The following is a 26,131-nucleotide window of genomic DNA, read 5'->3' as shown; positions in this document are numbered from 1 at the left end:
CTTTCTAAGGCACATAGCTGCCTGCCCCTTCAGGTCTCTTTGCTGTGCTCCCAGCCCAATGCAGTAACCTTGTGTTCCGATGGACAAGGATATGAACACCAGTGGCCATGAGAGAGTGACCTTGGGCCTCAGGAACCCATGAAGCTTTGCAGGAACTTCCACCCTTTCTCCTCCAGCCTCGTCCCCACGTGTCTGCTTGTACTCCAGGCCTCAGCGTGAGTCAGTGTTTCTACACAGTCTTTCCTGAACCTTAGTTTTCTTTTTCTGTAAAAATGGGCATGAAGCTAATGTTTCTCTTTTTTTTGAGATGAGTCTTGCTCTGTAGCCCAGGCTGGAGTGCAATGGCACAATCTGGGATCACTGCAACCTCTGCCTCCTGGGTTCAAGTGATTCTCCTGCCTCAGCATCCTGAGTAGCTACGATTATAGGTGCATGTTACCACAGCCCAGCTAATTTTTTGTATGTTTAGTAGAAACAGGGTTTTACCATGTTGGCCAGGATGGTCTCGAACTCCTGACCTCGTGATCCACCCACCTCAGCCTCCCAAAGTGCTGGAATTACAGGCGTGAGCCACCACACCCGGCCAAAGCTAGTGTTTATACCTTGAATGGTTTTGAGGATCAAATGAGACAGTATGAGTTACTGCATGGGCTCATGGGAGGTGCTCAGTCAATATCATTCTCCTTCCCCTCTTAAAATCTTAATCGTGCCCTGTGTTTTTACCCCAGGCCCCACCAGAACTCAGCCTTGACTTATTTCTCAAGGTCACTGAGAATGTTGTCAAAAGGTGGTCTCAGGCCAGGTGTGGTGGCTCACATCTGTAATCCCAGCACTTTGAAAGGCTGAGGTGGGTGGATCACTTGAGGCCAGGAGTCCCAGACCAGCCTGGCCAACATGATGAAACTCCGTCTCTACTAAAAATAGGCATAGTGGCGCATGCCTGTAACCCTAGCTACTTGGGAGGCTGAGGCAGGAGAATTGCTTGAACCTGGGAGGGGGAGGTTGCGGTGAGCCAAGATCATGACATTGCACTTCAGCCTGGGCAACAGAGCGAGACTCTGTCTCCAAAAAAAAAAAAAAAAAAAAAAAAAAAGTGGTCTCATAGCATAGAACAACACAGCTAAGCTGAATCAAATGGGCAGGTGGAAATCAGGGGACAGTTGGGGTCCCCCAAAAGGGGCACCTTTCACAGGTATCTTGGCATGGCCCCTTCCCCGAAATACTCCCCTCCTAAACTTAAAAACACTGACATCAACAATTTATTCTTTTTAAATCTCTGTGAAAGGCCGTGCCTGGCGGGGAGCCATGGGCATGAGAATCCAGTCCCCGGAATAGCTCCTGCCGCTCAGCATTTAAATGCCGTCTGTATTTTTATCCGATGATGGGTCACTTTTGAAAAACCCCGCTTATGCTCTGCCCCTCTAAGAATACATTTCCATTTATAGCATCTGCACACAGGATGTTGTTGTGTCCCGGTGCGGGGCCAGGAGGCCGTGTCCTGTTTCCAGTGAGTTGGAAACACTTGGGGGGCCCTTGCTCCCCCTGGCCCAGCACTCCCTGTGGCCTTGATGAGCGGGAAGCCTGAGTCCCGGCCAAGCCCTGGCTGCCTTTCCTCTTCCTGTGCAAGCCTGAGCTCATCTGGCTATTGTGGGTGTGGGAGGCGAGCGGGGCTGAGGGGGCCCCTCTCCAGCCCTGCCCAGCCAGGGCCTCCAGGTGGCAGAGTGCCACAGTTCCTCAGCTACATGGACCCTGCATCTTTCACTCACTCACCCGTATCACAGCCTGCTGTCAGCATGGGCCCTGAGCTTTGGGAGGTCAGGGAGAATCAATGCGCAGTCTCCAGGATGAGGCTGGCCAGGGTTCCAGTTCTGACTCTGCTTCTTGGTAGCTGTGTGAGCTTAGACAAGCGCCTTGGCCTCCCTGAGCCTCAGTTTCTGCATCTGTTGAAGGACCCTCAGGAGTAATAGGGAAGTTTCTGTGGCTAGAGTAGGCCAAGTGTCTAAGCAGTGCTCGGCCCGTAGGGTCGGAGTCCAGGAACTGCCAGTCCCCTCTCCCATTCCTCGGTTGACCTGTGGTAACTCAGGTGGGTGCAAGCTGAAAGTCTTAGGAAATCTGCTTGAAGTTACAAACATATGCCTTATACCTTCGTAATTGTCGTCTGCATCGCCATCTCCTGAACTGTGCTTTTCAGCAAAGTAGATTCCTGCCCTGCCCGCCTCACCCCGCACCGATTTAGTTCCTTCTACAGTGGGGCCCTGGAATCTGTAATTTTTTTTTTTTTCTTTTTTTGAGACAGAGTTTCGCTCTGTTGCCCAGACTGGAGTTTAGTGGTGTGATCTTGGCTCACTGCAACCTCTGCCTCCCGGGTTCAAGAGAGTCTCCTGCCTCAGCCTTCCCAGTAGCTGGGATTACAGGCACGTGCACCAGGCCCAGCTACTTTTTTTTTTTTTTTTGTATTTTTAGTAGACAAAGGGGTTTCACCATGTTGGCCAGACTGGTCTCGAACTCCTGACTTCAGGTGAGCCACCTGCCTCAGCCTCCCAAAGTGCTGGGATTACAGGTGTGAGCCACCACACCTGCCCGGAATCTGTAAATTTAACCAGCTTCCCGCAGATTCTGAGGCAGTGGTCCTTGGACCACACTTTGAAAAATGCTGCCTTCTTCATCCATTGCACAAGTGTTTCTCTTGAACCTACTCTATGCCAGGCACTTTTCTAGGCCCTGGCGATGTAGACAGCTGGGGTTTCAGCTTTCTGGTGACTTATATTCTGATGGAGTCAGGCAGTGAGCAGATACATATAACTCTTTGTTTTTGAGACAGTCTCTCTCTGTCACCAGGCTAATGTGCAGTGATGCGATCTCAGCTCACTGCAACCTCCCGACTCCCGGATTCAAGCGATTCTTCTGCCTCAGCCTCCGAGTAACTGGGATTACAGGCATGCACCACCACACCCAATTAATTTTTGTATTTTTAGTAGAGACAGGGTTTCACCATGTTGGCCAGGATGGTCTCGATCTCCTGACCTCGTAATCTGCCCTTCTTGGCCTCCTAAAGTACTGGGATTAGAGGAGTGAGCCACCATGCCCAACCAGATACGCACAACTTAATGTCAGGGAGTGATTTTAAGTGCTATGAAGAAAGAAGAGGGGAGAGGCTGGGTGTAATGGCTCACACCTGTAATCCCAACACTGGGAGGCTGAGGCAGGCAGATTGCTTGAGCCCGGGAGTTTGAGACCAGCCAGGGCAACATGGCAAAACCCCATCTCTACAAAAAATACAAAAATTAGCCAGGTGCAGTGGTGTGCACCGGTAGTCCTAGCTACTTGAAAGGCCAGGGTGGGAGAATCACTGAGCCTAGGGAGGTCGAGGCAGCAGTGAGCCATGATTACGCCACTGCGTTCCAGCCTGGGCAACAGAGTAAGACCCTGTCTCAAAAAAAAAAAAAAAAAAAAAAAATTTTTTTGAAGAGGACAGAGTAAGCACAGGCTTTCCTGAGGAGATGACATTTCAAAATAGACCTAAGTGAGGGAGAAGCCATACAGAGATGCAAGGGCAGAACCTTCCAGATAGAACAGTCATTCATTCAAGTTCTCTATCTGATGAGTGGCAGAAAGTCAAGGCCTTTCTATACCTCCTCTGCTTTTTCATTTACATACTATCTGTAAGGAGTGCTTTTTTAGCTGAAGTAACAGAAAACCAGACTAGAAGAGGCTTAAATAAGAGATTTTTTGGTTTGTTTTCGTTTTTTTCTCACGTAACAGAGAGACTGGAAGTAGGTTGCTGCTGGTGTTGGCTCAGCGTCGCAAGGATGCCAGAGTTTTTATCTCTGCTGTCAGCTGCACTTTTCCATTATGGTCTCAGAGGAGCTGCCCCAGCTCCAGATGTTATGTCTGCACCCAAGACAGGAAGATGGGGTTGTGGGTAGAAGCGTTAGTGCCAGTGATGTGTGACCCTTTGATTATGAAACCAAAAGCACCCTGACCCCAGCAGACTTCTGCTTATTATCATCAGTCAGAACCATGTTATGTGGCCACCCCATGCCACAAGGAAGGCTGGGAAAGTAAGTGGTCAGGTTAATAGGGAATCAGAATCCAACAAGGTCTACCCATTGCCTATGGGGTTTTTTGAGACAGGATCTCACCCTATTGCCCAGGCTGGAGTGCAATGGCTGCCCAGGCTGGAGTGCAGTAGTGTGATCATGGCTCACTGAAGCCGCAAACTCCTGGACTCGATTGATCCTCCCACCTCAGCCTCCTGAGTTACAGGTTACAGTCATGAGCTACCATGCCTGACTAATTTTTTAATATTTTTGTGAAGATGGGATCTCGCTATGTTGCCCAGGGAACTTCTGAGCTCAAGCAATTCTCCTCCTGCCTTGGGATAACAGACATGGGACACCATACCTGGCCACGTCCTTTATTTACTGAAGAAACTAGGTCATTTATTCTGTAGAGTGCTCCGCGTTATGGATTGGGCTTATTGAATCATGTGACCTGTTCCTGGTATTTTCTGTAAACTGGTGGTTAGATCTCGAGCCTTGATTAGACTCAGGGTCAGTTCTCTTTGGCAAGAAGCATCCCTGGGTGCCGCCATGTGCTTTGTATTGTGTCACATTGAGAGGTAGAGAACAACTGGCTTTCTTCTCTTTGAGATGCTCAGACGGATCACTGCATTCAGGCACGGGCAGCCTGGTCTATCTGTTAGGAAGTTTCCTATCGTTGCCGATCGTTGTCTAGATGCAGGATTTCATCAGGGGATGCACGAAGAGGATTTTTCTAATTCTCTTCATCTTTCTGCATACAGTCTTTGAAGTTATTCTATCAAACAGAACTTTGCCCTCATCAACTATTTGGCTATCTAGAAATATATTTTATACTCCCTCCCAAAAAAAAATCAGAATAAGTGCATGCTCTTTATTTACCAATTTTCAGAATAGTGAGTTGGTGGTCTAGCATCTTAAAGATGTCCAACACGGCTTATTGGTTGTTTTTAGGAAGTATCTTAATGAATTCATGGATCACGTAATGTATTGGATGTATTTCAATCATAGCTGTTAAAATGTTTTATTCAGACAGCTTTATTGAGGTATGATTGACTTACAATAAATGTCACATGTCTGAAGTGTACAATGTGAAAAATTTGACATATGTGCACATCCGTGAAACTATTACCACAGCCAAGGTAGTGGCTATATACACCATATACACCACACCCCAAAGCTTGTACCTCCCTGTCCTGTCCGCACTCACTGGGCAGCTCATGATCTGCTATCACTCTAGATTAGTTTGTGTTTTCTTTTTTTTTTTTTTTGAGACAGAGTCTTGCTCTGTCACCCAGGCTGGAGTGCAGTGGCGTGATCTGGGCTCACTGCAACCTCCACCTCCCGGATTTAAGTGATTCTCCTGCCTCAGCCTTCCATGTAGCTGGGACTGCAGGTGGGTACCACTATGCCCAGCTAATTTTTTTGTATTTTTAATAGAGACAGGGTTTCACTGTGTTAGCCAGGATGGTCTTGATCTCCTTACCTTGTGATCCACCCGCCTCTGCCTCCTAAAGTGCTGAGATTACAAGTGTGAGCCACTGCGCCCGGCCTAGTTTGCATTTTCTAGAATTTTATATAGCGAGAACCATACCATATGTACCCAAGTTTGCCTTCCGTTCAGCATCATTATTTTGAGAATCATCCATGTTGTTGCATGTGTCAATGCTGCATTGCTTTTTGTTGCTGAGTAATATTCTGTTTTATGAATATGCCATCCCTTGTTCATCTATTTGCCTGTTAATGGGCATTGGGGCTGTTTCCATCTTGTAGAACAGAGGCTATTATAAATAAAGCGTCCATGACTTTTCATATACAGTCTTTGTATGGGCCTATGCTTTTATTTCTCTTGAGCAAATGCCTAGAGTGGAGTGGCTTGATCATATGGTGGATATATGTTTAGCTTTTTAAGAAATTGCCAAACCCGGCCGGGCGCAGTGGCTCAAGCCTGTAATTCCAGCACTTTGGGAGGCCAAGGCGGGTGGATCACAAGGTCAAGAGATCGAGACCATCCTGGTCAACACGGTGAAACCCCATCTCAACTGAAAATACAAAAAATTAGCTGGGCATGGTGGCACGTGCCTGTAATCCCAGCTACTCAGGAGGCTGAGGCAGGAGAATTGCCTGAACCCAGGAGGCGGAGGTTGCGGTGAGCCGAGATCGCGCCATTGCACTCCAGCCTGGGTAACAAGAGCAAAACTCCATCTCAAAAAAAAAAAAAGAAAAGAAAAGAAAGAAAAGAAATTGCCAAACTCGTCTGAAACGACTGCACTACTTATATTTCCACCTGCTGTGTGAGAGTTTCAGTGGCTGCTTATCTTCCAACACTTGTGATCAAGTCGGTATAATTTCAGCCATCCTAATAGGTGCAGTGTAATTTCTCATTGTGGTTTTAATTGACGTTTCTCCAATAACTTTGTTGAAAACATCTTTTCATGTGGTTCTTTGCCATTAGTAAATCTTGGGTGAAATGGATGTTCCTCTCACCCATTTGTTGTTTTGTTTTCTTATTATTGAGTTCTAAGAGTTCTTTATACTGTATATAAATCTTCATCAGCCATCCAATTTGTATATATTTTTCTCTGTCTGTGGTTTGTCTTTTCATTCTTTTCACAGTGAAAGAGCAGAAGTTTTAAATTTTGGCTGAGCACGGTGACTCATGCCTGTAATCCCAGTGTTTTGGGAGGCCAAGGCCGGTGGATCATGTAAGGTCAGGGGTTCGAGACCAGCCTGGCCCACATGGTGAAACCCTGTCTCTACTAAAAATACAAAATTAGCCGGGCATGATGGTGCATGCCTGTAATACCAGTTACCTGGGAGGCTAAGGCAGGAGAATTGCTTGAACCCAGGAGGCAGAGGTTGCAATTAGCCAAAATTGTGCCATTGAACTCTGGCCTGGACAACAAGAGCGAAACTCCATCTCAAAAAAAAAAAAAAAAAAAAAAAGAAAAAGAATGAAGCCTAATTTATCATTTTTATTTTATGAATTGGGCTTTTTAGTGTCTCATCTAAATAAAAAAAATCTTTGCCTAACCTAAACGTACAAAGATTTTCCCTTATGTTTTCTTCTGGCAAGTTGATAATAAGTCTGAACATCAGATCCAAATTTGTTCTTTTTCTCAGTTGCTTTGGCTATCCTAAGTCCTCTGTATTTCCTTACGAATCTTAGAACCAGCTTATCAATTTCTACAAAAATACTTGCTGGGATTTTGATGGGAATTGATTTGAATCTTTGCATCAATTTGGGAAGAAATGGCATCTTGACAAGATCGAATCTTCTGACCCACGAACACGGTCTGTGGTTCCCCGTTTAGTCTTATCTCCTTTAATTTCCCTCAGCAATATTTTCAGTATACGGGTCTTGTACTTCTTTTCCCAAATTGGTCTCTAAATATTTAACATTTTTATACATCTCCTAAGAATAATAGAAGTAACCATTCATGTAAGCATTTGCGTTCACCTTCTCTTGCTTCCTTTTGAAGATATAAGCAAGACTGCAAATTCATTTTTATCACTACACCCCCCGACACAGGGACACACACGTAAAATGTAACAGTGCAGCATTCTGCCCTGGCCTTTTCCTCTTACTGTATCCTGGAGATTCCCCTGTGACAGAGTCATTCTCCTGTACGGCTGTATCGCCCTCTGCCTTATGGGTGATCTGCAGTGTGTGAACCAGTCCCCTTTGGCTGGATGTTTGGATGGTCTCCAGTCATTTGCTATTACAGCTGGCGCTGTGGTGAATAGCCTTGTGCAGACGTCATTTTATGTTTTCTCCTGGTGTTCACTGAGTGCCATTAATGGGCCAGGCCCTGCATGAGCCACAGGAGATTCAAGGACAAATCTGACCCAGCTCAACAAGAGTGGAAGACCCTGCAACCAGCCTGGGGTTGGGCCAGGTATAGTCCCCAGAGCCTGTGGAGATGGAGGAGCTGCCTTGGGATGAGGAGTGTGGTTTGTCTGGTCTTCTGGAAGCCAAGTAGTCAGATTTACTTCTCTTCCTCTTTGTCCAGACTTGGTCTTTGTGGGAAGGACAGAGAGGGGAAAGGCCAACACTGTGTGGTCAGAGAGGGTAATGACGGATGGGAGAGGTCACATGTGGAGATGAGCAGGGTAGAAGTGCTGGAGCTGGGAGGCCATGCCCATGGGCACCAGGGTCTGGGGAGAGAGCCTCAGGGAGAAAACCTCATATGCATTGGTGACATCAGCATTATGTGCTGTGTAGACCAGAAGTCGCCACCCAGATTTCCCGTGAATCCAGGCCTCACTCCTTCACATGCCAGCCTCTGTCCCTCTTCCAGGCAGGCATGTGGCTCAGGGGTGAGAGGAAGTGTTCTTCTGCCAGATGTACAAGTTCAAATCCCGGCCCTGCATCTTGGGCAAACAGAAAGAATGCTCCTGTCTGCCATACAGGATTACAAAAGTGATCTGAGATACTGAACGCAAAGTCTAAGCCTGAGGCCTGGTGCACAGTAAGCCCTTGCAATGGGAGTAGCCACAGTCATAGCTGTGATTGTTACTATTATTATGATTCCTCCCTCAGAGCTTCTCCATCTGGGCTGGAGACAAAGATGGACCTTTTTTCCTTTTGACAGAGGGGGAGAGTGGTATGAACTCATCTTAGTAGTGTGAATGTCAAGGTCAGGATTTGAGGGGGGCATCTAGGGCTTCCTCTTGGCTGCTGATGTGTTCGTTTGCCTTCGTGACCCCCAACACACATACACTCATGCACACACATACACACTAGCACAGCCCCCAGGCCAAAGGTTCTCAGTAAGGAGGAGAGAATTAATAGGTGAACGGATGAGCGAGGTTTTCACCTCACTCCCTGGCACTCAGCACCGAGGGCTCCTGCAGGCCGGTGGCCAGGGCTGACCAGGCCAGAGTCTCCACTAAAAGCCTTGACGGCTATTTTTGGGACAGATGACCCACCACTTCCAATGACTTGCTCCTAAATGGCATCTAAGTTCATTAACCCTTGGAAACAGTGACATCACAGGTGCCTGCGCGGCCGCCGCCCACATATGGCGAACCACAGAGTGATCCGAGATTCGCCTGTGAGAACGGGACTGCTGAGGTCCCAAGCAGCCAAAGTTAAAATAGCAAAGCTGAGGCATTCTGCTATGAAAAGAAATTACAGATGAAATCCGTTAGTCAGACATTTCCAGCAGCAGTTTCCTTGCTTCGGAGCAGGGGAAGGCGTGTTTATTTAGAGATGGACTGGGCAGCCATTCCCCGCTCTGCAGGCTAGACGTGGCCCGGGAGGTGGATTTCTGTTAAGGAAATCCTATATTCTCATTAACTTACAGCACCAACCTTCCTGTACATTATGGAATTTGCTGTATCCTAAAGCGGGAGGAAGCTAGAGACATGGGTTTGACACCTTTTCGATGAAAATAGTGATGCTTGTACTTACCACACCATAACATAATAGTAAGTCACAAGGGAAATTCAGATAGACTTTATCTTTTCCCTGTAGGTTCCTTTGCCTGTTTTTTTTTTTGTTTTTTTTTTTTTCTTTTTTCCCCAAATGAGCTCTGCCTTCTCTGGCATAGAGCAAAAAGGGAGAGGGAAACACTGCCTGACTCCAGATTCCTGGTCTCCGTGGTGGCCGTGACATCACCCACGGAACACAGGAATCGCTGGAGGCCCCTCAGAGAGAGCACGGGATCAGTGGGAAAATGCGCTTCCATGGGAAAGGTTTTATTCCATACACAACAGGGCTTCCCAACGTCAACCCTATTGACACTGGGACTGGAAATTCCATGTTGTGGGTGGGCCTTCTTGTGTGCCATGAAATGTTTAGCAGCACCCCTGGCTTCTACCCATGAGATGCCAGTAGCACCCCCACTCCAGTGATGGCCCAAAAGACAAATGTCCCCTGAGAGGCAAAACCTCTCCTGGCATGAGCGCTATCAAGGATTAAGAAGCTTTTTCTTGGCTTGTTTTTATTTATTTTATTACTTATTTATTTATTTTTGGAGACAGAGGCTCGCTCTATCCCCCAGACTGGAGTACTGCAGTGGTGCAGTCTCACCGCAGCCTCCGCCTCCCAGGTTTGAGCGATTCTCCTGCCTCAGCCTCCCGAGTAGCTGGGATTACAGGCACCTGCCACCATGCTCAGCTAATTTTTGTATTTTTAGTAGAGACAGGGTTTCACCATGTTGACCAGGCTGGTCCAGAACTCCTGACCTCAGGTGATCTGCCCACCTTGGGGTTTATTTTTATTTTAAAAGTTATTATTATTATTTTATTTATTTACTTATTCTTGAGATAGGGTCTTACTCTGTCACCCAGGCTGGAAGGCATGATCTCAGCTCACTGCAGCCTCGACCCACCCTGGGCTCAAGCAATCCTCCCACCTCAGCCTCCCAAGTAGCTGGGACTACAGGCAACCGCCACCACACCTAGCTAACTTTTGGGTTTTTTTTTTAATAGAGACAGGGTTTCACTATGTTGCCAGGCTGATCTCAAACTCCTGACCTCAAGTGATCCATCCACTTCAGCCTCCCAAAGTGCTGGGATGAGAGGTGTGAGCACCACGACTGGCTTTGTTTTTGTTTTCAATACTCTGAGTTTAACTGTACCTTGAACTGAGCAAGGCACATGTCTTCTTGAGGTGTTGGTTTTCTCTTCTGTAAAGTAAATGGGTTGGACACAGTGATCTCCAAGTCGCTGCGAGAGCTAACTATGAGGAGTGTTGAGGGCAGGGGGCCCCATGGGGTCTCTGTTTGAGTCCCGTCCCAGCAGGAGATAAATCTTGTGCCCAGCTAGCCCCAGTTCCTACTCCCATTCCCTTGACCCCTGGCATCCAGGATCCAGGTTAGTTTTTCTTTTCTTTTTCTTTCTTTCTTTTTTTTTTTTTTTTTTTTTTTTTGAGATAGAGCCTTGCTCTGTTACCAGCCTGAAGTGCAATGGTGTGATCTCAGCTCACTACAATCTCTGCCTCCTGGGTTCAAGTGATTCTCCTGCCTCAGCCTCCTGAGTAGCTGGGATTACAGGCATGCACCACCATTCCCAGCTAATTTTTTTTTTTTTTTTTTTTTTTTTTTTTTTTTTTTTTTTTTAGTAGAGACAGGGTTTTACCATGTTGGCCTGCTGGTCTCAAATTCCTGACCTCAGGTGATCCGCCTGCCTCGGCCTCCCAAAGTGCTGGGATTACGGGCGTGAGCCACTTCACCCAGCCAGGTTAGTTTTCCTTAAGTCCAGCTGGTTGCTCTCTTGCTTTAATTTTAACCCATTTTCCTTTTTAAAAAGCCAAAATGTCCAAATATCCACAAAAGTAGAGAAAACAGTACAAGGGACCACTGTGTATCCATCGCCCAGCTTCACCACTGCCCGTCTTATCTTAGTCTCATGTTTAAGGCCAACCTGTGGGCCCTGTGCTTGTACAGATCCATTCAGGGACTCAGTTCCCCAGGGACCTAGGCTGGGCAGAGAGGAGGGCGGGAAAGGTCTGGGACCTGCCGTTGAGAATTCACACTCCAGTGGCAGGGGAGGGCTGGGAAGGAGTATTTCTTATTTGGCCATCATAAAGAATCCATCCTTTAGCTTTCTCTGTTTGAGGCTAAGCAATCTAGTTCTTTAACTTTTCTTCCAAATATTTTCCACCCAAATGGGCCTGATTTGTCCCCACACTGTGGGGAAAAAGCAACAGGACCACAGAATAGACCTGGAATCAGATCTCTGCTGCAGCACGTCATAGGTGTGTGAGCCTAGCCAAGTCTCCAATCTCTCTGAGCCTCCTCTGTAAAATGGAACAATTTTATCCTAATTGTTCCTAAATGGAACAAATAATCCCTAATTTGCCAGTCAGTCAAGAGATGATTTGAGAACATGCTGGTCACAGGCCTGTGTGACCTTTGTATATTGGAGGTTTGCTGCAAGCACCCCTTCCCTCCTTCATTCTCTTCACCCTTTCCTCCACATTCTCTTGGTGGAGGGCTGGCCACAACTGGTCACATCACTGCAACAAGGGACTGACTAATGTCAGCCAGGGAGGACGTCTCACTTCCTGGTCTGTCACATGCCTGGGGTTCTCACCAGCCTCCTGATGGCCCATATTCTTAGTGACATTCATGCTGACTCACTTGGCTTGTGGTCAGTTCTGAAACCAGGGTCTTTTCCAGCTCTCCCTTTACCCCACCACTGCTGCCCAGCATGGCTCTGTGGCATGGGAATGGAGTCAGTATTAGAGTAGGTAGTGTTGAGGTGGCCACTCCCAAGGAACCAGAAGCTTTGCTAGATTGGCAGCTTCATGGGGCAGTGCCTGCCTTGATCACTTTCATTTCCCCATGGTCTAGGACACTGCCTGATACAGTAGGTGCTCAGCAAATGGCTGTTGAATCAATTAATGAATTTTGAACTGGTCCCTGTCTTCCAGGCGACTCTCATCTGCTCTGGGGCAGCATACTTGGAAAAGCAGATAAACAAAATCTTGAGACCTTCATCTAATTTACCAAAAACTGAGCTCTAAACTGGTGATTCCCAGAGTATGGGCAGTGGAAGGACCGTGCCCTATAGACTGAGACTTGGGTTTGAATCCTAGCTCTGCCACTCAGTCACTGGCTTGGTGACTCTGAGCTTCCATTTTCTCCCTGGAAAAATAAGATATCAGTATCTTCCAGGGTTTTTGTGAAAAATAAATACAAATATGTATGTCAAAGTGCCCAGCATAGAATGGAAGTGATCATGGTTAAGCATCACTTACTCTTTCCTTTGATGACCTTCTGTAGTTTGGTCCAAATCTCACCTTCCTCTTAGAGCTTTATCATCGCTGAGCCTGCCTCCCTAGCACCATCCCCATGCCCAGCAGACTTACTCTTCCTGACACTCAGGAGTCAGAAATCATTTGTTAAACCAGAACCTCAAATTCAGATGCCTACAAGGACCAGCCATGTGTGAAAAAAACAGGCTAAGTGGGATGGTGATGATGGTGATGATGCTGATGATTAGAAATGGTGGCTCGCTCTGTTGCTCAGGCTGGAGTACAGTGGAGTGGTCATAGCTCACTGTAACCTCAATCTCCTGGGCTCAAGTGATCCTCCCACCTCAGCCCCCCGAGTAACTGGGATTACAGGCATTCTCTAAGTGAGATTAAGTGGCAACCATGATCACTTCCATTCTATGCTGGGCATCTTTGATGTTTTTTTAAAGTTCCATTTAAAATATGTTGTTAACCTTTTGTTTTGAAATAAATTCACAATTTCCCCCAACACTGCAAAAATAGTAGAGTTCCTGTATGCCCTTTACCCAAGCGTTTCCAAATGTTAACATCTTATGTAATCACAATACCATGATCAAAACCAGGAAAGTCGCATTCGACAGTGCTACTGGCCAGTCTGCAGGCCGCTCTCAGCTTTCATTAGGTGTCCCCTTGATGGCCTTTTCCTGATCCAGGATCTCATCAGATTTAGTTGTCATTTCTCTTTAGTCTCCTTCAACTGTCACGGTTTCCCCATCTTTTCTTGTGCTTTATGACCTGAATGCTCTTGACAAATGCCAGCCAGTTTTTTTTGTAGACTGCCCCTCACTTTGGATTTGTTTGATGTTTTCTCATTATTAGATTGAAGCTGTACCTTTTAGGCAGGATCCCCCAGAAGTGGTGTTGTGCCCTCTTCAGTGTGGCATATCAGGAGGCACAGGGTGCCGACGTGTCTCTGCTTCCCGCATCCACTATCTTCATCTGGTTAAGATGATGCCTGGACCAGGCACAGTGGCTCATGCCTGTAATCTCAATACTTTGGGAGGCCAAAGCAGGCAGATCTCTTGAGCCCTGGAGTTCAAGACCAGCCTGGGCAACATGGCAAAACCCCAGTTCTACAAAAAATAAAAAAAATTAGCCAGGCATGGCCGTGCATCCCTGTAGTCCCAGCTACTTGGGAGGCTGAAGTTGAGACTGCAGGGAGCCATTATCACACCACTCTACTCCAGCCTGGGCGACAGTGAGACCCTGTCCCTCCAGCCCCTACCAAAAAGATGATGTCTGCCGAGCTTCTCCACTGCACAGTTACTCTTTCCATTTTGTAATTAATAAGCGTTTTCTGGGGAAGTGCTCCGAAGGTATATCAATATCCTATTCTTTTGCTTTGTTCATTTCTTTTTTTCTATCTATGTAGATTCATATCTTTCTGTTTTATGCAACGGCTTATAATCTGTGATGATTATTATTTATTTTGATGCTTACATTGTCTCCTCTTTGGCCAGTGGGAGCCCCCTCAAGTGTTTTTTTGTTTGTTTGTTTTGTTTTTTTAAAGACAGGGCCTCACCCTGTAGCCCAGGCTGGAGTGCAATGCTCACCATAGCGTTAAACTCCTGGCTTCAAGTGATCCTCCCACCTCAGCCTCTTGAGTAGCTAGGACTATAGGCACACACCACCATGCCCAACTTGTTGTTGTTGTTGTTGTTATTTATTCATTTTGTAGAGATGTAGTCTTGTTGTTATATTGCCCAGGCTTTTCTTGAACTCCTGGCCTCAAGAGATCCCCCGACCTGGGCCTCCCAAACTGCTGGAATCACACGCATGAGCCACTGACTGTGCCTGGCATCTTCTTGTCCTCTTGACATGTCCCTTTCATTCTTTGAACACTTTCTTGGTTTCTGACATAGAAGGTGCTCCAGGCCCATCTTGCATTTTTTTCTCCCTAGCTCAGCATCAGCCATTCCAAGGAGCTCTGATTCCTTTAAGCAGAAAATAGCGATTAGAAGCCAAGATCTGGGTCTAGTTACACTCATTGCTGTTGGGCTGTTGCTGTTCCGGGACCCTTTCTATGGAAAGAGCTAGGAAATGTATGTATGGATATATGATATGTATATATACACGTGCATATTTCAGTATTTGTGTCTATTGACAATGATTAATTCATACTGATAGTTCCGTTAGCACTCTAATACCATGTTTTCACCTCCCTTCCCTGCATTGATTGCACATGTACATGTTTGACCAGTCTCTCTGTATGTAACAACCTCCTATCTCTCTCTGCCTCACCCTCACTGAGCCTAGATACTCTGCCCAGAGCAACCGCCGCCTCCTCACCCAGAGTAGCCTCTGACTTCTAGTTTTGAAGCAATGGTTCTTATATATATATATTTTTTATTTTTATTTTATATCTATTTTTGAGATAGGGTCTCACTCTGTTACCCAGCCTGGAGTACAGTGGCACCACCTTGGCTCCCTGCAGCCTCAACCTCCCTGGCTCAAGTGATCCTCCCACCTCAGACTCCCAAGTAGGTGAGACTACAGGGGCATACCACCATGCCTGGCTAATTTTGTTCATTTTTTTTGTGGAGACATGGTCTCTCTGTGCTGCTCAGGCTGGTCTCAAACTCCTGTTTTCAAGCAATCCTCCCACCTCAGCCTCCCAAAGTGCTGGGATTACAGGCATGAACCATTGTGCACAGTGGTTTCTGTACTTTTTAAGCTGTGAGGCCCAGTTTCTGCCTGTCGGCCTCTGATGGTGACCTGGACAGGAGCTGGGTTGTTAGCCACCTGGGGTGTCTTGAGTGCCAGGGCACTGCTGTCAATTCAGCTTTAATCTGCACAGGAACTTTTAGATACCCTCTGCACCCCTCATTTTATACTCAGAGAAGCTGAGGCCCAGCAAGGAATAGGGACTTTCTGCAGGTCCAAGACCAAGTTGGGGTGGAGTGAGAACGAGCCCCCTCCCGCTGCAGCCCTTCCCCGTTGCCTCGCTGCCTGCTGCTCATTTCTCCAGTCTTAGGAGAACCCTCATGCCCTCCCCACTGGCCCAGGCTGGCCTTTCTACAGCATGAGGTGGACCACATCCTTCTCCAGCTCCGCAGGGCCTCTCCACTCCATTGGTCCCCCTCTAGGCCCCGGGCCTCATGTCATCTGTAGATGTGTCTCGTTTGGCCTGTAGAGTGTTGGCCTACAGCTTTTGAGAATGATGAGCTTCCGTGTTAAATTCCGTATTTTTGGCTTCTCTTGGAAAATCAGAAGGTCTGGCCTCCTGAGCCCACCTTTCCACCTGGCAGGCCCCAGCTGGGGCCTGGTGATGGCTGCCCGCTGGTTTGTTTTCTCTCCCTCCCTCTCCTCACCCCCACCTCCCAACTTTGCTGACCTCTGACAGTCTCCCGCAGTAGACCGTCTGGCCTGGCCCCTATCGACACTTGGCGTGAGTCACCCTGGCCACGGCCTGGCCCTCAGGACCCTCTCCTCCAGCTCCTCTCAGCTCTCCAGCCTCCTCTCCCTCTATGCCAGGCCATGTGCCATGCAGGAGAGGGGACAGCGCCCAGCTTCCCAGGTTCGGTCCCACCCGGTCTTGGCTTCTGCTCCTCTCCTTGCCTGGGCTACTCTTTCCCTCCACCCACTTGTCTTCTCCCGCTCCTGCTCTGCACACCTCACCCCCTGCAGGAAGCTTGGCCGAGGACCCCAGGCCAAGTCAGGTGCCCCCTCCTGAGTTCCTCCAGCACCTCCAGCTGACCCCATGGTGAGGATGCGACTACCTTCTCCTTCCCTTTCTTTGCCTCTATTGTTAAACTACAAATTCACTGGGGCAATGGTTGACTTTTATCCCCTTACCTGCTGGCCTAAAAGAGGGGTCGATGCATAGCAGGTGCTGCATAAATGTTAGTCAAACAAGCGTTAATAATAATAGTGACTACAAATATCCACATGGCACTTCTGGGATGCCAGGCTCCATCTAAGTACTTTATATGTGCTCGATCATTCAAGCCTCACCACCATGCTGTGAGATAGTTACTGCTGTTGCCCCCACTTTATAGACAAACTGAGGCACAGAGAGGTTAAGTGATGGGCCCAGGGTGGCACAGTGGTGGTCATAGTTGAGCCCAGGTACCTGATTCCATAGCACATGCTCTTACCTCTCACACACCTCTCAGTGTTAAAGTGGCCCACACCTTCTGACTAAGGGATGTGAGTAAGTATGGTCAGGTAAGTCGCAGGGACCCCCTGACCTCCCAACCACACCCCAGACCCAGCTTCAAGTACCCTCAGGGGCCCAAACACAGGTGACTGGGAACTAAGTAGGCTGCAGAGAAAGTGGTACCTTTTAACCTGGCAGCCTGCAGGAATTTTTCTCCCCTGAGGTCTTAGGAAACTGAGCATGTTTCACGTGTAATTAGGGTGAGCACTCTGAGTTAAGCATCAGCCCTTACGCAAGCTTTCCAAGGCATTGCGTTGGGTTTAGCTGGGTACACTCTTGTTTCCCAATCACCAAAGATGAACCACACACCAGCCTGTCACCCCTGGGGCTGGAGCCACTGGCCTCTCCAGCGAGTCAAGTTCTGTCTGAGAGCTGGGAATGCCATGTGGTCTGAAGAGGGTCTGTCAATCAAACTCTGCTGTGGGAGAACTGTGTGCTGCTCAGGTTCAAGTGAAGGGAAGGAAGCCAAGTGCGTGGGGAGCCTCCCTTGCGAGCTCTCTGCATCACATCTTTTACAGACACTCCTTTCCCTCACTGCTCTCCCTGGCCTCACAGGATCTAGTAGTCATGGTCCTATTTTTACAAAGGAGGAAACAGGCTCAGAGAGGTGAAGTTGTTTGCTGAAGGTCACACAGTGAACAAGAGGACCAGCTGAGATTTGAACCAGGGTAGTCTGATTCCAGGGTCTTAACTCTTAAATAGCTAGCGTTAAAGCCGAGCCAGAATTAAACCCGTGTCTGTCTGATTCTAAAACCCTGAGTTCTCGCACTGCACCATACGACTTCCCTGTGCTCTGGTGGGATCCACAGGAAAAGAAAGACATCTGTCTGCTTCTGGGGAAGGAAAGAAACCACACAAGACAGGAACCAAAGCCGTCATGAGCTGATGCTGAGACCATGGGCTCCTGGCAGGACTTTCTGTTAACCTCATGCCTTAAGGAGAATCTCCATGAGGCAGACAGCAGGAGCTGGGGGGGGTGCAGCGGGGAGTGGAAACAGGAGGAGGCAGGAAAAGGAAGAGGGGGAGGAGCGGTGACGTGGAGCAAGAATGCAGCATCATCATATAACTCGAGCAGGGCTGTGCGTTTCCCTGCTTCCTCTAGCGTCAGAGTCACCCGCGACTCAGGGGTTCCATTCATTCCATAATTACCCAGGTCCTACTATGCACCAGGCCCATGCTAGGGTTTGGGAATGTGGCAGGGGGCAAAAACCTAATGAAGCCCCTGCCCTCATGGAAGTTACACTCTGATGAAAGAACCACCGATGAGTGGAAAGGTCATCTGATGGCTCACGCCTATAATCTCAGTACTTTGGGAGGCCGAGGTAGATGGATCGCTTGAGCTCAGAGGTTCGAGACCAGCCCGGGCAATATGGCAAAACCCTGTCTCTACCAAAAAAATACAAGAATTAGCCAGGTGTGGTGGTGCATGCCCGTAGTCCCAGCTACTCGGGTGGCTGAGGCATGAGGATCACTTGAACCTAGGAGGCAGAGGTTGCAGTGAGCCAAGATTGCACTCCAGCTTGGGTGAATGAGTGAGACCCTGTCTCAAAAAAAAAAAAAATGTTATGAAGAACAGATGACAAGGGGATGCGATCTAAGGGTATTGGGGGGAGCAAGGGTTCCATCAGAGAAGCCTCCCACAAGGCATCTTGGAGGAAGTGTCCTGAAAGAGCAGAAGAACTGTGGAAAGAACCATGGTTTGCTGACCGATATGGCACATGAGCCAGCACCACTGCCTTGAGTGAGACCCACCCTTTGTGCCCACCTCACTCCTGTTCCATTTGCTCTCCACAGGTTTGACATCTACAGGAAGGTGCCCAAGGACCTTACGCAGCCAACGTACACTGGGGCCATTAGTGAGTAGCCACCCTCTGACCATGCCCTCTGCCCATCCCCGCTGCCTGTGCCTGCTCTCTCTGTGCAGAACATCTGGGCCAGGGAGGAAAGAAGGAAAGACAGGAGGGAGGGAAAAAATGCTGAGCATCTTGCGGGGCCCTTCAAACATTTCTTCACTTAATCTCTATCCTTACTGTAACCCTGCAAGGTATAGACACCATCTGGGAGGACACAAAAGAAATTGTTAAGAGTAGCTGTCAGGCCGGGCATGGTGGCTCACGCCTGTAATCCTAGCACTTCGGGAGGCTGAGGCAGGTGGATCACTTGAGGTCAGGAGTTCGAGACCAACCTGACCAACATGGTGAAACCCTGTCTCTACTAACAACACAAAATTAGTTGAGCATGGTGGCACATGCTTGTAATCTCAGCTACTCGGGAGGCTGAGACAGGAGAATCACTTGAACCAGGGAGGCAGAGGTTGTAGTGAGCCGAGATCATGCCATTGCACTCCAGCCTGGGTGACAAAAGTGAAACTCTGTCTCAAAAAAAAAAAGAGTAGCTGCTTCTGGGAGAGGAATCAGGCTCAGGGGTAGGAGGGATATTTACTTTTCTCTTTATAGCTTAGAAATGATTTGAGTTTTTCACCAAAGCATGTTTTTATCCATTAAAAAAAAAATCACCATCTCATCCAGATTTTGGGTTCCAAAGACCATTCATCAATAAAAGGAACCACAGCTCCTTGGAGAAATGGCTGATTTTAGGGCTAGGCAGGGTAAGGATAGGGGAGCCTGGAGCTCCTGGTGTCAGCAGGACACAGGAGCCAACTTGAAAGCCAGCCTGTGCCAGTTTTGAGGAATAAAATAAATCATGGTATTACTGGCTTAGAAGCCAAACAATTAAGATAAAGTTCTGTGAGTCCTAATTGATATGAATAAATGCAGGAGAAGGGACAAATCCTTACAGAAGAATTCCAAATAATATACAGATTGGGTATCTCTTATCCAAAATTCTTAGGACAAGTGTCTCAGATTTTGTATTTCAGATTTTAGAATATTTGTGTCATACTTATCTTTTGAGCATTCCACACCCAAAAACCTGAAATCTAAAATATTCCAATGAGCATTTCCTTTGAGCATCATGTTGTCACTCAAAATGTTTTAAATTTTGGAGCACTTTGAATTTCGGACTTTCAGATTTGGAATACTCACCGTGTATGTAGATATTCTCCCATCCAGGCGGTAGAGTTTAATTCCTTTCTCCTTGAGTGTGAACTGTACTTAGTAACTCTATTTCAAATAATAGAGAATGGGAAGGAAAAATAAGACCTTTACTGAGGAAACATGGCAAGTGACCAGTGAGGAACCAGGTGAGGAAGCTTGGCATCCCCAGTGATAAGCCACGTGCATATCATGAGCCCCCAATATGATGCGTGGAGGCGTCAGCTCCATGGGATCATCCCCAAAAAACACAATTCAATCTAATCATGAGATTAGATTGAATTCGCAATCCCAGATTGGGGGACATTCTATAGCTTACTTGTACTTTTCAAAAGTGACAAGTCTTTGATAAACACAACAGACCAAGGAACTGTCACTGATGAGAGACTAAAGACGCAGGATGAACATGCAAAGTGGACTCCTGGATCAGTTCCTGGAACAGAACTCGGGAGTTTATAGGAAAACTGGTGAAGCCCAAATAAAGTCCATAGCCAAGTTCATGATACTGTGTTAATGTCAATTTCTTCATTTTGGCAAATGTAAGATGCTAACATATGGGGAAGCCCAGTGAAGGGCATATGGGAACTGTCTGTACTACCTTGGCATCTATGATTATTCTACAGTAAAAAGTTTTAAAACAAACCAAAGCTACCTTGTAAACAGGGGCTGCTTTAGCCTCATTTTCCCAGTGAGAAAATGAGCTGAGAGAGGTGACTAAAATTTCACAGCTCAGAAAAGATGTAGCCAAGACTCATAATCAGCTGGGCCTCCTTGCACCCCACAGGCCTCCCCAGTACTTGGTGTGGGAGAGGGACCCACCCCCTGACGGTCCCAGCCCTGCTGCCTGAGCAGTGTCCTGGGCCAGACAGTCAGTCATATTGGAGTCCACTCCTGCCAGGTCAGGCCATTCTCAGCTGGGGCACGATCTTGGGGATCCGGCTGGGCTTGTGGAAGCTGCAAGATGCCTTTACGAGCCGTGAGGAAGAAACAGCACAGCCGAGCGGCAGGATGCATGTCACACAGGCCCTGTAGTCAGGCAGAGCAAGGTTCATCCTCACATTTAGCAGCGGCATAACTGAGCAACTCACTTCGCCTCTCTGAGCCTCGGTTTCCCAATCTGGGGATTAAATGTGTCCCAGGACGTGTCTTGTGCAGGGCATATGCTAAGCCCTCAGCACACAGACAACTGTCCTCTTATCACTGTCCCCCCCGGAGCCTGAAACCCATGCAGGTTTGTGGGCTGAGAAGCTGTTCAGCTTTGTGCCTTGACCCCCGAGGAAAGGATATGGAGGGGACCATGAGAGGAAAGAGGCTTGTTAGTTTATGAACCTGATCCAAAAAATTCAAATGAGGCTTGCCGCCCCATTCCTACCACCCACCAATGGCTCCACCCTCTTCCCTCTTCTCCAACTCTGCTGTCTCTCCCTCATCTGGTATATTTAACAGTCAGGTGTATACTTTGAGGCGGAGTCTTGCTCTGTCCCCAGGCTGGAGAGCAGTGGCATGATACTGGCTTACTGCAACCTCTGCCTCCCAGCTTCAAGCAATTCTTGCCCATCAGCCCCCCCTAGTAGCTGGGACTACAGAACAGACACCTGCCACCATGCCAAGCTAATTTTTGTATTTTTAGTAGGGATGGGGTTTCACCATGTTGGCCAGGCTGATTTCAAACTCCTGACCTCAAGTGATCCACCTGCCTCGGCCTCCCAAAGAGCTGGTATTACAGGTATGAGCCACTGTGCCCAGCCCATTTAGGCTTCGATATACCTATATCACTGTCTGAAACACAAAAGGGAGCGTACTTGGCACACCATTCTTCCCCTGCCTTTCTTCCACTAATACATGCTGGGTACCTCTCCTGCCAGCAGATAAGCAGCCACCACATTCTTCTTTCCAGCTGTGTCACATTCTATTATCTGGCTGACCTTCGGGGCCTGTGGCCAGCCCTCTAAGGGTAGACATTCCCCATTCTGGTTTGTTAGACATCCTTGTATCCTTTTACAGTTATTTCTGTAAGGTAATTCCCTAGAAGAGGGATTACTGGGTTAAAGAGTGTGTGTGTTTTGAAACTTACGAGATCCTGCCAAAGGGCTCTCCAGGGACATGGTCTGATAGGCAGTTTTAGCCACCCAGCACAGGAGACAGCAAATTTCCTTACACAAAAGGAAAGGCATAAGACATAGGAAGCCAGCCCTTAGCTACCATTTAGTGAACAAATATTTATTAACCAGGTCCTGGGGCCAGGCGCCATGCCAAGCCCTGGGACTATGCTGATGAACGGGCTTCCGTCTTTGTCCTTGAGGAGCTCACAGCCGGGCAGGGCAAGCTGACTCGGACACACACCATTTCATTACTCTGTGGTAGGTGCTATTAATAACTGAAGAAAAGATTAGGGCGTTGGAGAGTCACAGCTTGGGGTTTAAATTTTGCCTCCTCCACTTACGTGACTGTGTGACCTTGGACAAATTCCTTGGCCTCTCAGAGCCTTGGGTCTCAGGTCCAGTGCCCCCTTTGGCTGGCCGTACCAGGTTTCCTACCAGCACGCCTTCTCCTGGGGTCACATTCCTATTGTCCAATGCCTGAGTCAGTTTCAGAAGATGTCTGAAGTCAGAGAGCCTTAGAGTCTTGCCCAAACATGGACTGGAAAACCTTCATCAAGCCTTCAGTATCAGAAGGCCTTTCTGGTTGAAATAGTTTTTACCTCCCTTCATGTTTTTCATTTATTCATTCAACAAATATTTATTTTGCACCTTCTCTGAGCCAGGCACTGTGCTGGTGCCCTAGGCCACAGTGGCATTGAGACCTGGTCTCTGTCCTCCTCCGCTATCTGGGGTAAGGGTAACACATGCCATGAACACGTGTGATTGGGACCTTTGGACCACTTGGGTCTCTACCAGTCAGACTTGACACTGTGTCCACCTGCTGGACTGACCAGGCCTCAGTCCGAGCCTTGAAAAAGCGCACAGATTTCAGAAGGAGGCCTTTCCCCTGCCTCCGGTATGGATAGAATTAGAACACTGGGACATGTCTATAGGCATGCTATCAGCACCGATCTTCGTGAACACTCCCGTTTTGTTTTGTTGTGTTGTGTTGTGTTGTGTTGTGTTTTGTGAAGGAATTTCACTCTTGTTGCCCAGGCTGGAGTGCAATGGTGTGATCTCAGCTCACTGCAACCTCTGCCTCCCCGGTTCAAGTGATTCTGCTGACTCAGCCTCCCGAGTAGCTGGAATGACAGGCACCTGCCACTGTGCCTGGCTAATTTTTGTATTTTTAGTAGAGATGGGGTTTCACCCTGTTATCCAGGCAGGTCTCAAACTCCTGAACTCAAGTGATCCACCCAACTAGGCCTCCCAAATGCTGGGATTACAGGTGTGAGCCACCAGGCCTGGCAGCACTCCCTGTTTTGTGCTCGTTCATTACAACGTCCAGTGGGTTGTTGGGGCTTGGGGAAGGAGGGTGCAAATGATTCTGAAATGTGGGTCCTAAATGAACCAGTCAGAACGTTGCAAGCTTCTAAAGGAAGGATGTTTTGCTTGCTCAGCTTTCCAAGAGGTTGAATAGCCTCAGTTTATAGGTGAGAAAGGGAAAAACAAGAGCCAGGAAATTTGGATTGATAGCTGATCTCTTCCAGTGGATTTGTTTAACAGTTGGAGAAGACATTTGAAATTAATCTCTCTGCCATTACAAAACAAAACAAAACACAGCCACTCTGTAAATTGATATGGAGCCTGTTTCAACATAGACTGCTGAGTAAGCAAACATGGTGGAAAACAGTGTGCCCATTATGCTGCTGTTCGTTTAGGGGGAAAGAGGGACTATTTATTTATTTATTTATTTATGTATTTAGATGTCCATGGATGGACACATGAAACTATAACAGGGAATCAGGGGCTGCAGATCAGGAGAGACTCACTTTTTTATATGGCTGGATTTTTTTTTTTTTTTTTTGAGACAGAGTTTCACTCTTGTTACCCAGGCTGGAGTGCAATGGCGCAATCTCGGCTCACCGCAACCTCTGCCCCTGGGGTTCAAGCAATTCTCCTGCCTCAGCCTCCTGAGTAGCTGGGACTACAGGCGTGCACCACCATGCCCAGCTAATTTTTGTATTTTTAGTAGAGACGGGGTTTCACCATGTTGACCAGAATGGTCTCGATCTCTTGACCTCATGATCCACCCGCCTCGGCCTCCCAAAGTGCTGGGATTACAGGTGTGAGCCACCGCGCCCGGCCTTGGATTTTTTTTTTTTAAAATAATATGCATTGTTACCTATTTTTTTCTCCTTTAAAAAATTTTTTTTCTCACTCTGTCTTACGGTGCTGATGATGCTTTTTTTTTTTTTTTTTTTTTTTTTTGGTAAAACTTGTAAATGCTTCTCCGGTGTAACTCTTTCAAAGTTTGGGAGAAATTAGGAGTAATTCTAGTATCTCCCGTGTCTCAGGGCGGTTGGAGAGACTTGGTCAGGGGTCTGGGACATTCTGCCCTTCACCTGGAGCCAACCTCCCCGAGGATCCTTTTCTCAGGGCATTGGTTCTAAAACACACAGGTTCCAGTCCTGCCTCTCCTGCTTCCACACAGTGAAGCCTTGGGGTAGCCTCCTCGTCTTGCTGTGCATGCATTTCCACACCCCTACCATGGGCACCGCCCTCTCAAGGCGAGTGGGAGTGTGAGATGCCAGGACATCTGTTAATGCACTCACGACAGGGCACAGAGTAGGGGCCCAGCAAACACTGTCTTTCGTCCCCCTTCACTGGGAATGCATCTTTGGCTGTTCCTTTTGAAGACAGACAGATAGATGGCTATTTCCTTTGAAGATAGATCAATCAATGGATCAATGTGTGGCTGTTTGTTTTAGACAGGTAGATAAGGAGATAGATATACATAAATGGATATGGTCTAAGAAAAATAATAGAGATAGGCCAGGCACAGTGGCTCATGTCTATAATCCCAGAACTTTGGGAGGCCAAGGCAGGTGGATCACGAGGTCAGGAGTTTGAGACCAGCCTGGTCAATATGGTGAAACTCATTTCTACTAAACATACAAAAATTAGCTGGGCATGGTGGCACTTGCCTGTAGTCCTAGCTGCTAGGGAGGCTGAGACAGAAGAATCACTTGAACCTGGGAGGTAGAGGTTGCAGTGAGCCAAGATTGTGCCACTGCACTCCGGCCTGGGCAACAGAGCAAGACTGTAAAAAAGAAAGATAATAGAGAAAACTGGCTGTTGCATCCATGATGCTGGCTCTGCCAGTCCAGGAGCAGGCTGCTGAGAATGTAGCAGAATCAGCAGAAGAGACGGAACTCTTTTCTTTGCAGGAAACTAAGGGTTAACCAATGTGTTGAATCACTTTCCCCAGATCAACAAACCCTTCCCACAACTCTCTGATGGAGGTCCTACTTATCAGCTGATGCTCAAATAATTATTACTTGCCGGCCTCTGTTTCAAGCCCAATCTTTGTGTTATTGAAATCCTCAGAGCGGCCGTATAAGGCAGGTACTACCACTGCTGCTATTTACAGGTGAGAAAGTGGAGGCACAAAGAGGTAAACAACTCACTTAGGGCCATGCAGCAGGTGAGCAGTGGGGCCCTAGCATGGCACTGGGATGTGAGCCCTTGTCCACTAAGCTCCTCTGGGCTAAGCTCAGGTGTGGCGTATTCAGCCCTCATTTTGAATCCCAGGAGCTGACTCCCTGCTGTACACAATTAGTGGCTCCTGTGTCCCCAGCCCCAGGCCAGGCACCGGAACTAAGTATTCGCCTTTGTGGATATCAGTCTAGTGGAAGAAACAGCCACAGATAACCAATAAAATGTAGAACATGTTCAAGTAGAGGCTGGGAACATGGAGAGAAGAGTGACCAGCTCCACCTCTGGGAGTGAGGGAAGGTTCCCATCAGAAGGGACATTTGAGTTGGGTCTGGGAGGATGAGTAGGAGTTCACCAAGCAGAGAGGATAAGCATGGAGGAGGAGGGATGATGATTCCAGGAAAAGGAGCAGAAATGAAAGGCATATTTAGGGAATAGCATGTAGCTTGGTGTGACTGGGTGGTTGGACGTTGCGGGGAATGTCAGGAGATGGGGCAGCTGAGCCCAGTTGAGGGCCGCACCCTGGGGCATTTGTTATGTCCTGCCCCCAAGGG

The 26,131-nt window shown here is 47.8% G+C and overlaps 1 protein-coding gene across 2 annotated transcripts in view; it reads left to right on the top strand.

The window, feature by feature from the left end:
- Nucleotides 1–26,131, top strand: part of ERGIC1 (endoplasmic reticulum-golgi intermediate compartment 1) — a 120,671-nt gene that overhangs the window by 36,635 nt on the left and 57,905 nt on the right. For both annotated transcript variants that reach the window (XM_039460685.2, XM_074390744.1), the window contains exon 2: nt 18,740–18,801. In XM_039460685.2, coding sequence (XP_039316619.2) covers nt 18,740–18,801 — 62 coding nt within the window. The remainder of the gene's footprint in view (nt 1–18,739; nt 18,802–26,131) is intronic.

This window comes from Saimiri boliviensis, chromosome 20 (assembly GCF_048565385.1).
Source record: "Saimiri boliviensis isolate mSaiBol1 chromosome 20, mSaiBol1.pri, whole genome shotgun sequence".
NCBI lineage: Eukaryota > Metazoa > Chordata > Mammalia > Primates > Cebidae > Saimiri > Saimiri boliviensis.
This window is presented reverse-complemented; position numbering and strand designations above follow the sequence as displayed.